We start from the raw sequence: 14,089 nt of genomic DNA, 5'->3' as shown, positions 1-14,089 counted from the left end.
CAACGTATAACTACAACAGTTCGCGGGATCGTGCCGACCTGCCGCAGTAAAATTACGACGGCTGGTCGGCAAGCGATTAATATTCCTATTTATATATCATTTTGATCTATTTGCAGTGCTCCAGTTTGCTTACATTTGGAAGGAAACCAAACCACTCATATACTGTATATCACGAAACACTCTGTACTGCTATATTCACTGGTACAGTTTCCATCTATAGATCTCTGTGGGTCAAAGTTTAGTGTTTTTTTCCCTTCCAGTGTTCAGAAAATACATACTTTACAGTCCAGCATGCAAAACACAAACAAACTGGAAGCAAAACTCATGCAAATGAGAGGCAAATTGCATACAATTCACAATTAAAATATACACACAATGCGTTTTTTTTTTCTTTTTAAATACAGCTTTGGACGGAGAGCCTTCTTTAGTGGTTTGGTATATGTAGTCAGGAAAAATATAGACAAGTTGTAACTTTTCCAGACAGCTCAGTTTTACATTGTTTTAAATCAAAATACTGGAAGAAAATCTTTGCTTTGTCGCTCACTGATCTTTTTTTTTTATAGTGAATGTGGCTGTTTATTTATAACCGCCCATAGTCTGGTATTCCAGTGCTTTTATTGCTGCATCCATTCATTTCATCATAATCAGAATAAACAAGAAGTCTTTGCATTCATTGTTGGTTGTTGGCAGCAGCTTATTTCTCATTGCCCTGAGGCAGAGATACAGTCTTCTACAATAGAATATAGTAGAAAAGTTGCTGGGTCAAACTCTGTTTAAATAGATCACCATCTGTCTGCAGGAGCCACACTATGTTGTACTAATGATTCAATTGTCTTCCATATAATCGCACATCTGCATGTCACAGTAGAGGATCAGATTTATATCCACCACAGCTGCACAATGAAAATAAATAAATATGTAAGTGTGTCATTTTCTTGCAGTGAGCAACAGTGGGAGATTGAGGTTGCTTTTTTTCCACATAGCATGTCGATGTAAACAGCTGTAAATCATATTGGTAATATTTTTTTTAATTATTTTTATTTTTGCTTGTGAAACGAATGCTCTGCTACACCCTAAGCTGTTTATCATGCAAATCACTTCATCAGGGCCTGGCTATCACAATGTAAAGCCTTGTACACACTACTATTTTTTATTTTTTGTTCAACGCATTGGTCAGGTCGGAGCTTTGGTCGGAGCAGCTATACTAACAATCCGATGTTAGTACAGTGATATGCCCTGCTGAGCTATTGTGTTCTGACAGGGGGAATCCCCCCACCAGAACACCTTCCGGTCAGCACTCTCAGCCATTGGCTGAGAGTGCTGAACGAGAGTTGGCCAGCAGACCTTTTTCGGTCATGACCCCTGGACAGAAGTCAGCCAAACGGCCGGCTTCTGTCAAACCAGCTGCCACACACACGGGCTGAATGTTGACACAAGTGAGTTAACAGGGGTCTTGCTTTTTTAAGACCTGTATGAAGATCTTAATTAAGGTATGAGTGGCTAGCTGTCTTGCAACAAGATTGCAACCGCCAAATTTGACATTTGATGGTATTCAGGGCCAATTACTGATCCAGGCCTGACTAAAAAAAGGTCAGCATTCATCCCACAAGGTACTTTCCATGTGTAAAACTGGACCTTTTAAGGCAAGTAGTTTCAATCGTTTTTATTGGTATTTTGAAAAATGCTAAGTAAATGAGTACTGTGTAGAGATGCAAACAATCCTCACATGCTCTGAATCATACAACAAGAGTTGGTACAGAAATGAGGGGAGGTGAGTAAAAAGTCATCAGGGGAAGATCTTGGTAAACCAGTTAGGTCTTCAATAAGGCCACGGAGGAACATATGGGCATTAACAGAAATAAACAAAGAAAATAAACTTTGAGTTATGAACATAGTACATTACGAAGACATTATTAACCCTGAGAGGTAGCTGTCAGGACTATTGCCCTGTATATCAGAATAAGAATTAATAAGGGCAGGAAGATCCTGAGGTTGAGACCCTACTGAAATGTAATCACTTTTTTGACAAACGCTCCGGCACTAAGTGCTACCTGGCGTTGACTTTATAGCCTGCTTCTATCAAGGCTACATTCAGCATACCTTTATGAATCCGCTTGCTCCATTTACACCAGTCTTCCGCCTCGGGGGTTATGAACAGATCCCTTTCCCATGCCACCTGGTAAGATAATCTATTGTTCGTGTTGATGAACAGTTCTTATAATAGCGAGATGCTACCCCACAGAGCAGCGTCCTGCATGCACCTGTTTTCAAACACAGTAGGGACTGCCACGTCAGAGCTGCCCTTCTGTAGGGATTGGAGAAAGTGATAAATTTGTTGCCAGTGAAATCTCTCGGCGGGGGGCATCTCCAAACTTCCCGTGAAATGAGAGGAGGGATGTATGCCTCTGTGATCAAAATAGTCACCTATACAGTACATTCCCTTATTCAGCCACCAACCATACCTGTCAGGTTGCATACCTGGCGGGAACAGGGGGTTGCCAAAAAGAGGAGCTACTGGGGTGTGCATTGAACGCAGAGGCCATCTCCTACAGCTTGTGTCCGACACCTGAAGTGAGTGGGAGAGTGTTGGGCTCAGTATAGCCCTTTGATGTTTTGGGGGGGACCCAAAGGTTCAGATCCATTGCAAGTGGGAAGCTTTTTTTTAACCAATCAATTTTTACATCAGTACTAATTTTTAGATGATGGGAGGCAGTAATTTCTGTACACCCAAGTCCATGTGCTGATCATCTAAAAAAAACTCTCCTAATGTGTGCAAGAACCTTACAATTTCAATATTTTATATGAGACTGAACATGGAAAGGCTTATATTTGCACACAGGTTACACACACAAGTTAAAGGTGAATTTAAACTCATAATCATATTTGCAAAAGATCTTTTTATTATTGAATGATATCAAAAGACATACATTTAGAGCGCTTATATTTCCTTTGTAGACTCAAAAATATAAAAATGCTTAAAATTCCCCAGCCAAATATGAGACTGGCATCCCATCCAAAGAAACAAACAAAAAAATCAGGCACAAAAATCAAAAGACATAAAGGAATTCCATAATAATTTCTGTATTTCAAGGAATTATATATCCTGAATCAAAACCCCAGATTCAATCTGCATCAGGAACAACATATATATTATGCAATGACTCTTCCTCCCTGAAACCAATCATCAGACCTTTTGTCCTTTGTGTACAAAATCTCAATAAGGGTTTAAGAGTGTCAATGATAGACTGGGTATGAGTATATTCATAAGGCATACAGCTACCCAATTGGATGTATCCTTAAGAAAAATATTTGAAACATATAGTAATCCAGTCCGATGGAACCTTCCAAACACCATCAACAGTCAATGGCTGAAACAAGTTTACAGAATATAAACACTAGAAATCTAGATTCATAAAAGCATGGATTTTGTATATTTTAAGGTGGTCACCACATTGTCTCAAAAATTCTAAGCACATACTGTACATGAATGGTATAGGGAATGACCTGCAACTTTGTCCAGGGAGTAACGTGTATATATGACATCCAGCATAGTTAAAAAAAACGTCCTACTTTCACCCAAATATGTATTAAGTAATAAATAGTTCAACCTTGTGGTTAGGTTCACCACTTCTAGATTATAGAGGAAGAATTATAGCTAGCAAGAGTAAAACATTGATATTCATGTGTACATTACACAGGTGATACATGCAAGACAGGGAGGGCATTCATCCACTTGTAGTTTTTGAATATATGCAAAGAAGGATTCAATAGACTAATCAATAGTGGAATCCCAAGGTGATTGAAATGTTCCAAAGCTAAAAATGATAAAAAAAATTGCTAAAGGAACAGGAAGGAACAAAAATAAAGTAAAAAATGTACTTGTACAGCAAGTCGTGTCACTGCTTTAGTCTGCAAGGCATTGTGTCAGCACTAATGGTGGCTTTTGGTGAGCACTAATGGTGACTTCAAGCAACGTGGTGAGGAATAGAGCCTTTACATAGGATATATAAGCGCAAAATGGTGCCAAGGGGGGGGGGGATGCCGAATGTGTTACATCTGGGACCGTAACTACGTCACTGGAACCAGAAGTGACATAAGCGGAACAGGAAGTGCATCTATAACAATGATAAAAAAAACACCAGGACCAGATATGGTGAACCCCAGCAACCAAGTCTTGTAGTTCTCAGTCTACTGGAGAAATATGATAGATGACACATTAGCATCTCCTGTCTTCTGGTATTTTAAGTGTTTTTCCTACTGGTGCTTCATCGATTACTGCTTCATCAACCCAAGATGTCAGACAGATAATTTTTCACCTTGCTCAGCTATTTGCTGAATCTATATACAACCCTACAAAAGTCAATATACAAACTCCAGTTCTGATTGCCCTAAAAACATCACTTTCTCATGTGGTTGTTCTTTCTTTGTTTCCTTTTTCACTCCATTTTCATTAGGTACAGAATACTTCTAGCACATCAAAGATACTACACATTTCTCAAATAATTCTTTGTTTCCTCTTATTCTACTCTTTTATTGTTACTGTTTCATGTATTCAACTTTATACAAATCAATTGTCTAAAAGCAATAAACATAGAGAAATAAATTACTGATTTAACTGCATATAAGAATGGATGTTAGAGGTTTTCAGCACCTCTTTACAGAAAACATTTTCTTCCCAGTCCTTATAAAATTGTTTGGTGCTTAAGTGTGGTCAGCACTAAAGAGAATCTGTAAATCATAGAAAATGGTATGACATCATTGAAGATCTTTTCAAAAAACTGAAGTTCAATAACTAATTGGAACAGTCTAGGCTGTTTTTTTAAACAGTTAAAAATCTGTCTTTTTACCTATACAGTAGATGTCTTGGTCATTTATTATTTTAACATTATGTATTTAAAAAAAAAACGTATGAAAATCAAAATGAATACATAGTTACAAATTTGCTCCTGTTAAGCGGATTCTACACTTTTCCTCTGTGTTGAAGTTTCAATGAATAAATATCTTTGCAGCTCTCTCTCTTTTTGTGTGATTGGTCTTGTATTCGCTCCTCCTGTAATTTTCTGCAGGCAGTTTTCCACCTACAGCTCTGCTCTCTGCACAGGCTGTGTTCAACAGTGTAGATGCCACTCATTCTCTTAGGCTAAAGCCCCATACATACTAGTAGTTTTTATTGTTCATCCCAGCAGGGCTGAACAAAAATAAATTGACAGCTCCAGAGGAGCCACTGTATTAGCCATGTGATGTTAGTACAGCGATCTCCCTTGCTGTGTTATTGTGTTGTAATAAGGGGCCAGCCCTCCTGCCAGTACACTTTGATCAGTGCTCTCAGCCATTGGCTGAGAGCAGTGATCAGATTCCAATCTTCAGACCTTTTTCAGTCATGCCCCATCGACAGAAGCCAGACAAACATCCCGCTTCTGTCTGACCGGCTGCAGTACACGTAGGCCAAATGTCAGCTGGTTTCTATTGAGCTGGCCGATGCCACCCAACATTCGGCCCATGTGTACTATCACACTGGCAATGAAAGCAGGCATTTGGGGGTGTTTTTATTGCTCCTCAAATGCCTATGCAAATTATACTATGCACAGCACACAGTGCTGTTCACATTATCAAAATATGAATAGTTAGCATCAGGTCGCTTTGCTTCAAAATTGAAGCCTTGTGTCTGGAGGCGTTTGAAGCCTTTCAATTCCTCCCATTTAGCCCTATAGTAATGCTCTGTAAACGCACTGGTAGGCGTTTGTGGCATAGATGCAGCGCGTTCAAACTGGTTTTAAAAAAATAATGCAGGAGGAATTGAATGTACCACAATTGAGGAGAGCATAGAGTATCCTGCGGTCACTTCCTTCTATGCACTTCCTGTTTGTGCTGCTTAAAGATGGCTGACATCAACTTCTGAAGGTAGGTGTGTAAATCATGATACAGAGGATAAAAGTGCCCTTTAGAATATCTCTGAGAAACAATTGGATGTACCATATACCGCCTGGATGCCCTTCTCCTCTTTCTCTGCTAAGCCAATTGCTCATACATCAGCATCATCTGCAGGAGGCCAAACTTGCAATAAAGCAAAGTAAAGTAATCCATGCTTTTGCTTTCCCTACTGATGGAGTATGCACAGGAAACATTAGCCATGACAAGCCACACTTCAAATTGTTTATTTCCTGTAATGTCACTTACCTTTAAAAATAAAACAAAAAATTGGCATTTGTGGAGTGGTTTTAGCGCATCAATAATGCATCAATAATGCTTGTAAAACTTTAGTCTTACACCTATACTAAATCGCATTAACGCCAGCCTAAAGCATATACTAAAGCGTGTTAATGCTATAGGAGCATTTGTTAAGAGTTATAAATGTATTCAAGTGTGAACAAGCCCTTACACAATAGTATCTGGGCTTGTAAATGCAGTTGGTGCACATTTATGTGTTTTGTGGCAATTGAAGAATTTATTTCAGTAAAAATGTTTGTGCTTAGAGTTCAGCTTAATACTTACCTTTGCTGCTTGGTGCAAAGCTAAGCTGACAAAAAAAATTTCTGCATTTGACACACTTCCAATTGTGTCTGTGTTCTCTATGTGGTTCCAGCTGCCGCATGCTATGGCATATATGTGTCTTTTAGTGGCATATTATCAGGAAGGAACCAAAGTGCAGAGCAAACATGAGGCATCTGGCACTCTCAAATCTGTCAGATCCAGAAGATTTTTTATACTGTGTTTTGTAATAGATTGAATATCAGTGGCTAAGGCAGTGGGGAAGATAAGTATTAAGTATTTTATATACATGCTATAATTTTTTTAATGTTTATCTAGCAACAGAGTTGCTTTAAGAACTAAAAAGGCAGACATTATAATGTTGTCCCAATTAACCCACGGTTCACACTGCCACGACTTGTCATGTGACTTGAGAGTTCAAAGTCGCATGACAAGTCATGCTCCGATAACTGCAATAGAACCATTCCAATCGGTGTGACTCAAGTTGCTTCAACTTAGAAAAAGGTTCCTACACTACTTTTGGTGTGACTTAAAAAACGACTTAGATCGACTTCTGTTGAAAAAGTTGTATGCAAGCTGTGATGAAGCCATGTGGGATGTTGGATTGGAAGTCGCGGCAGTGTGAACCCAGGCTTATTGTTTATGCAAGAATACTTCACATTCATAAGGATCCAACTACTATTCCAATATACTGTGAGTATTTACATGTTTGTTTTAGGAACAGTTGTTATTTCTCTTTAGTGACTAATCAGCATCAGACCTGTCCTAAAAATATAAATTGGTTTGGTGTGGGAAAATAAACAGTTCTTGGTAAGAACACATTGATACATACCCATCGATACATAAGCCTCTGTATGTTTCAGTTTGCGCACTTGTCTTTGAAATGTCACCTAAGTCTTTATGTATAATCTAAAAGGTCGTAACAGACAGTATATGTTAGCTTTAAATCGTAGCACTTGGTGTATTTTCCTGAGCTCTAAGTGCACCTGGAAATAGTGCATTAAACTGAATGGCTTGGTACACTTGAATGCTTGGTGAAGTATTCACTTTGCTTTGTGGCACGTCAAAATCAGTGTTACTCAGCTCATTCCTCTGTTATCATGTCCCGGTTGGCAATATTCTTTGCTCAAGTAGAGAATGAAGCCCCTGAGGTCATATGGCCAAAGTGGGAGAATATACCAAGTAGGAGAATAAGCCATTTATATAAAGACTACGATGATATCTCAATGACAGATGCCCTCTACTCTGTTAGAGACCCAAACTCCCTTCTTATTACCTAAAATTTAAGTTGCCATTCTTCGACTCACAGGCCAATTGCTAGTTCACTGAAAATGCATGTCCTTGTGAAGATGTTAAAGCGGTTGTATACTCTATTTTTCACTTTTACTTACAGGTAAGCCTATAATAAGGCATACCTGTAGGTAAAAAAAATATCTCCTAAACCTGTATGGTTTAGGAGATATTTCCCCTGGCAATATTGCAGCGGCGCATACGCACAGGGGTTTCTCGGCTGGAAGTCCGGCAGACACCGGACCCTGCCGCAAAGAAATCTCCTGTGCGCATGCGGGTTTACTACCGCTTTAAAGAAACTCTGTCTCTTTGCTAATTTAGGACAAAGTGACAATCTCTTGAAAGTCAACCCTAACCCACTTATATACACCTCCCTGCCACTCCACTGAAACCCTCACAAATAGAGAGTGTTCCTGGGTATTGGGGAGAATGTGACCTCTCTCCAGGATGTAGTGCTTGGGCCTCATGTGAGGAGGAGGACACCTCAATCCTTTTCTAAAGATCTGGCACCATTCAATTTAGAGTTTACGCATGGTTTGACCACTAGCTCTCATGAAGGAACGGAACAGTTATGGGGCACAGGAAAGGTGAGTCTGATAGTAAGTAAGGCACAATGGAGACTTGCAAGAAACCAAGAAACTCTGGTACTTTGTGAAATGGCAACTTCCATTAGAGTTTCAGAGACAAACACTTGCTGCTTACTTACCATCAGACCCTCTAAAGATTATGTGTCCTCCTTACCCACAGCCATTCCTATTGTGTGGCCTAGATGGGATGGGTACTCTCACTTTAACTACTGCAACATAAAGTCTCCTTTTATATACAAAATCCAAGGGGTAAACCTGACAATGTGGGTCACTGCATATGAACACTCTGATGAATCACTGAGCTGGGATTCCAGAGCAAAGGAAGGAACTTATTTCAGCAATATTTCAATAGCATGATATTACTATTTAAAAGGTTGGCTTTCTTTAAAGTATGTACGTAGTTGCATTTAAAGCAAAAATACCCGAAAACTAAACTTTCATAAACCTAGCCACTCTGTGGGGCTGACATTTAAATCGATTTTTGCAGAGCGCTCCACAATGAATGGTAAGTTTTGGGAGTTACATAACATGATAGGGGTGCTTTAAAGTGACACTTCTGCCAAAATGTTTTTATTAGCTTTGGATAGAGCAGGGAAGGTTAAGAACCTCTGTTGGGTTATCTTTCTGTATCAGGCCTCGTTAGTGATTTTTCCCCTTCTCGTCCTGGTAGCAACATGGTTATCCAGTATGGCAAACCTCCAGTGGGAACACAGACAACTATAAAAATCTGTTAGGAGCTTCAGCCCTCCCCCACTCTACTAAAAAAATATGTTTATTGATGTCTGTGTCCATTTTTTAGATTTCCTCTCACTTATTATTCTGCTCACTCATTGTCAACAAGAACAATAAATACCTTATCCACTCTATCCAAATCTAAAAAAATAAACGTTTTGGCTCAAGCTATGCTTTAAATATTAAATGGAAAAAACAACACTAAAATTGCAATTCTATACCTCCAACAATAATTAAACCTAAATTTTGTCAAAATAAGCTTGTTGTACAAATCATCTTTGCAATATACTTATTCTGCCCAAACAGGTCATGCTGTTTAAGCCTTATCCTTTTTTGATGAAGCTCTATCAATTATGGTGTCCAGGAATGAAGACAGTCCAACCAAAGTTAAAAGATACCAATAAAAATTGTACAGTCGGAAATTTGTTACATTCCTTGGACATTCAAAGAAATGAAAGAAAATGTACATTTTTTTGCATAATTATGATCCAAAGAATCACAATGAAAGAGAAAATGAAAAAAAAGGGATAAACTAATAAAAATTGAAGAATGTTGTTTCTTTCTTGAGTTGGAATTAAAGTTATATTCTCCTTTGGAGAATGAAAACTATAAGTCTGTGAAGGTCACAATGTCATTTAAACTCTTGTGTGTCTACAGGTTCGTGAAGCCCCAGTGGAGGCAGTCGATGTTGCTGTTGCGGCAACACCTGATGTGGAAGGAGAGTCTTCATCTGTGGTTTCTCCGTGCTCCTCTCTTTGAAGACCAAGGGTGATATGACTCTGTAGTGCTGCTGGTGTTAGCCATTCTTTTGGAAGGCAGCTCTGAAGAAAAGGGATACAGGAGCTAAAATAAGCAAGGCGATTCACCCACCGGGGAATTTCTTTTCCACACAACATCTAGAATATACAAGAACAACAGTGTTAAAATTGATGAAGGAAACATAATTGTACTGAGTCAAACATTTGTATAATGTGCAACTGGGTTGATTTACTAAAGGCAAATAGACTGTGCACTTTTGCAAGTGCAGTTGCTCCAGAGCCCAGTAAATGCGGTAGAGCTCTATTGACTTATCCAATCTTGTGCAAGCAAAAATGCTGTTTTTTTTCCTTGCATGTTGTTGGGTGTTCTTTGTAAAGTGAAGCTTTACCTCATTTATTAAGCCTTGAAGCAACTGCACTTCCAGAGTGCAATTGCACGTTCAAAAGTATATAGTCAATTTTCCTTTAGTAAATCAACCCCAATGTCTTAGCAGGCCCTATAATTTGGTTCTGGTACAGAAGTATTTTTCTGTAGAAGATTAAATATGAACTTAAGGATAAGCAAATATAATCTAAATACAAGAGACATTTGTGTTGTTTCTTGAATCTTGGTGTGCTTTGTGTATTTTTTACGGATTACTGCAGTAAACTGTTTTAAATACTTAGGTGCAATTCCCTTAAAAAAATTATACATAGTTCATCATTTAAATATGCCAGTGCATATGTAAACAATAATATATGCAATCAATACAAATCAATAAAAACCGTGAACATGCAGTAATGAAAAACGATATAAATGCAGCTTCCATGCAATATTCTTCCAACAACAAATAGTAGAGTAAGTGTTTCTCCATGTGACTCCTCCACCAAAAAAACTGTCAGCCTCTTACCAGATGTTATTGATCCTCTATGGCAAGGGAGATCAGTATGCGCTCAATATACATAAGCTTCTTTAAACTGCCTGCTTCGGCCAGTACACTTCCCCAGATCTCCAGCAAACCTGACTCAAAGGGTTAACAGCATGGCATGTTAAGTTAATATATCCTCATCTATAGAAGCTTACTTTTCCATTATGCAATAGCTTCCTGTAATCAAGACCAGTCACTGCTACTCTCTGTCCTTGTGCATGCAACCTGTCGTTGGTGGACTTGCTGGGTTCCTCCCACTTCTCTGCCCTCTCTACAGGCTATGTACAGCACGGTGAAGATGCCACTGCCACTTTTACAAGTTTATCTCTGGGTTTGCAAAGCCATTTGGGACACACAAAGTTGATTTATAACCCTTGTGGCTTTAAAGGAAAATATTTAATTACACATTTTTGTTTTCAGTGTTCATCTTTAACTGAAAAGGAAAATAATACTCTGAAACACATTGAGAGCTTGGAGGACAAGCTTCCAATCACATGATCACTGCGATAGCCTTTAATTAGCTATCACAGTCATCAATAGTTTTAGAACACCCCCAATCTTTTCTTCTTTTGTGGAGAGAATGAGATACATTGTATGTTTTTCCCCTCGTTTAAGGGGAAGTCTGAAAAAAAGAATGAATAAAGAAAAAATAAACTAGATCAGGGCCTGCTTTAGGTTAGTCTTATGCCCTGTACACACGAGTGGAATCTACGTGAGTATTCACAAGGTTAAAAATAGGATTCATGCAGTGCATAAATCCTATTTTTAACCTTGCGAATACTCACATAGTGTCAATGAATTATAAGTGAACTACATCTGTGGTAAATTTGAAGGCTTGCTATGGTGGTGATATTTATTACTAACCCCTTTTTTTGCATTCTGTAATTTCTCAGATGGGATTTTCTCTGTATGAAGAATTTCTGAAACGCGTCAGTTCAGGGAGATCTTACCACATTTCATTGACGGTTTTTAATTGTATTCATAACTGTCCACTGTGCACAGGCATTACATGCATTTATATATATGTTTTTTGATATGTCAGTTTTTTTGTAATAAAATGATATATCTTTTTCGTATACATTTTCTATTTATATTTATTTTTCTTAGTAGGGCCCTAAAAGTTCCACCTCAGGAGTATCTCCATTTTCACTTCTGTATAGGTAGGACCACTGTCTCCTATGGCAACTAGTATTGTAACAGTCACTAACAGTAGTTGTACATTACTCCTTTTATTTATCTCACAGTATCCCACTGTAGATCTCCACTCACTGAGCTCCCAGTCTCCCACTAGACTTCCAGATGCCTGTCGTCACTGGATTCCCTGAGCAATTCCACAGCTATCCCGCTGTATACTCCTCAAGTGTCACAACCACTATCCTGCTGGGTCCCTGGTTCAGCACTGGCTGATGCTTTCTCACTTCTTCACCGCTCCCGGCTGTTGAGAAGACTACTCTGGGACTTGCTTCAGCTTTCTCACAGTAGTCTCCAGTAACAAGGAGGTTGGTCCCTTAGTGGCGACAGCTTCCCCTCTACCTCCGACCACAACTGGTTCCTCATCCGACTGAACTGTCTCAACTTGGTTGGACTCCAATCCTGCAGCCCCAACCCTACGCTGCTTCTCCTGCTCCTGGATAGGCCTCAGGCAGCCTAGCAGCCAGGTGTCCCCAGGAATAGGCCTCAGTCTTCCGGCCTAGCAGCCCAGAGCGACATAACACACGTCCACCCAGACAGCTGTCCAGGTGGCACAGAACCCCGGTCACCTGACTCCACCCAAATAAATAGGCCCCCAGCAGGCCAAGGGGCTTAAAGAAACCCTTGCCCATTGGCTGAGACACCCCATCCATTCATAATCTGTTCTTGCTATGCCCTTGTCTATCTAATGTCACCAGTTATAATGCCACCTAGTGACAGAAGAGAAAGTGGAGCAATTCCAGAAGTAGGGGGAAATCAGTAGATCACCTAACAATTAGCCAGGACAATTACTGCCTGGCAAACTAAATTGGTTAGCAGCCCTGCCTAAACACCAGGGTGCTACACAGGTAACTCTCAAAATAATAAAAGTATCACTCTTTGAACTACAGATGCCAGGTTCCCTTTTTTTCATCTTGAACCTCAGGCCTTACCTTAGAAAAATACAAAGTATGTTTAATAAGGAATTTTTCAGGTAGCATCGTGAGAGGAGACAGCAAGCAGAGAACAACATGTAAAATCTGACTTTTCTATTTTTTTTCATGTCTTTACAACTGTGGGTGGATCCAGCAACTAAGCCTATCTGAACAGGTGGGGGGCGCAGACTGCCTAGAGCCCCTGAGCTAGAACACCGCTAATGGTGTGTGGTACAGTGACGTTAGTGCCAATGTGCTGATCCTGGTGCATTACACTGTTTACTTTTTTAAGCAAACATTAGGTTCTAGTGGCCACAGTGAAATGTGAGGTGGTGGATTACGTTGCACCACACAGCACTGAAGAAAAGCACTGCATGCCATATTTTTTTCAGCAACCACTGCCAGAAAGGGGTGGTGTAAACTAGCCTGATAGGAGACAAGGCATTTTTCCTTATTGTCAGGACTTTATCCACAAAAATGGCTCACATGCATTGAAACAAAGACCTGGCATTTCTGCCAGTATTCTACATGGTCGCATTTGTTTGCGTAGGAATGCGAATAGTGGATGCATTGGGAATGCAATGGACCACGGATGCGCACTGGCATGACCTTGCCCACCCTCATCCAGGATTGGTGCCAAATGGCCTTTAAAATGGAGTTAGCTGCCTCCAGAGATTGCTGGTTGATCTTCGGCTCTCCACTGTGCTTGTTCCTATGCACCCTGTATCTGTGGATTCTCCGTTACAAACTCGGCTTGCTCTGGGACCTATATTCTGCCTGCCTGGTTTGACCCTGGCTTGCTTAACAGACTTGCTTATTCTACTCTCCTGTGCATGACTCTGGCTTACCCTCCTCACCATTCTTTGTCCCAATGTCCACACCTAGTACCTGACCTCGGCTTTGAACAGGATACGCTTCTGGCTTCTTCTCTACTTGTGACCTGTCTCTTACCGCACCATGTGCCTCCAGTTAATGCACCAATCCTACTTCATCTGCTCCAGTGCCTTGGCTGACTACCTGGATGCCTGATCCAGCAATGCTCCAGTCAGTACATCCTTGCTAGCAGTTCCAGCAGGGGAGCCGTGCTTCTTTTGGTCCTAGTATCCCTTGTTCTCACTTTTAGGGGTGCCTGGAGCTTAGCTGCAAGGGAAGCTCTCTCACCATTTGGCCTTCAACCAGGTATGTGATTACTCAGCTTGCAGTAGGACTGTACTGGGCAA

At 40.0% G+C, this 14,089-nt stretch overlaps 1 protein-coding gene across 2 annotated transcripts in view; it reads right to left on the bottom strand.

The window, feature by feature from the left end:
* Positions 1 to 2,882: 2,882 nt before the first annotated feature.
* Positions 2,883 to 14,089, bottom strand: part of LOC143943086 (deubiquitinase DESI2-like) — a 200,175-nt gene continuing 188,968 nt past the window's right edge. Inside the window, exon 5 of one of the 2 annotated variants that reach the window (XM_077464623.1) lies at positions 2,883 to 9,919. In XM_077464623.1, the coding sequence (XP_077320749.1) occupies positions 9,734 to 9,919 (186 nt within the window). In that variant the 3' untranslated portion in view covers positions 2,883 to 9,733. Of the gene's footprint in view, positions 9,995 to 14,089 lie in introns of both variants that reach the window. The other variant, XM_077464622.1, reaches the window with a different exon arrangement.

This window comes from Lithobates pipiens, unplaced genomic scaffold (assembly GCF_037356315.1).
Source record: "Lithobates pipiens isolate NorthernLeopardFrog02 unplaced genomic scaffold, aLitPip1_a1.2 Scaffold_30, whole genome shotgun sequence".
NCBI lineage: Eukaryota > Metazoa > Chordata > Amphibia > Anura > Ranidae > Lithobates > Lithobates pipiens.
The sequence above is the reverse complement of the archived record's forward strand: the minus strand, read 5'-3'. Positions and strand labels throughout refer to the sequence as shown.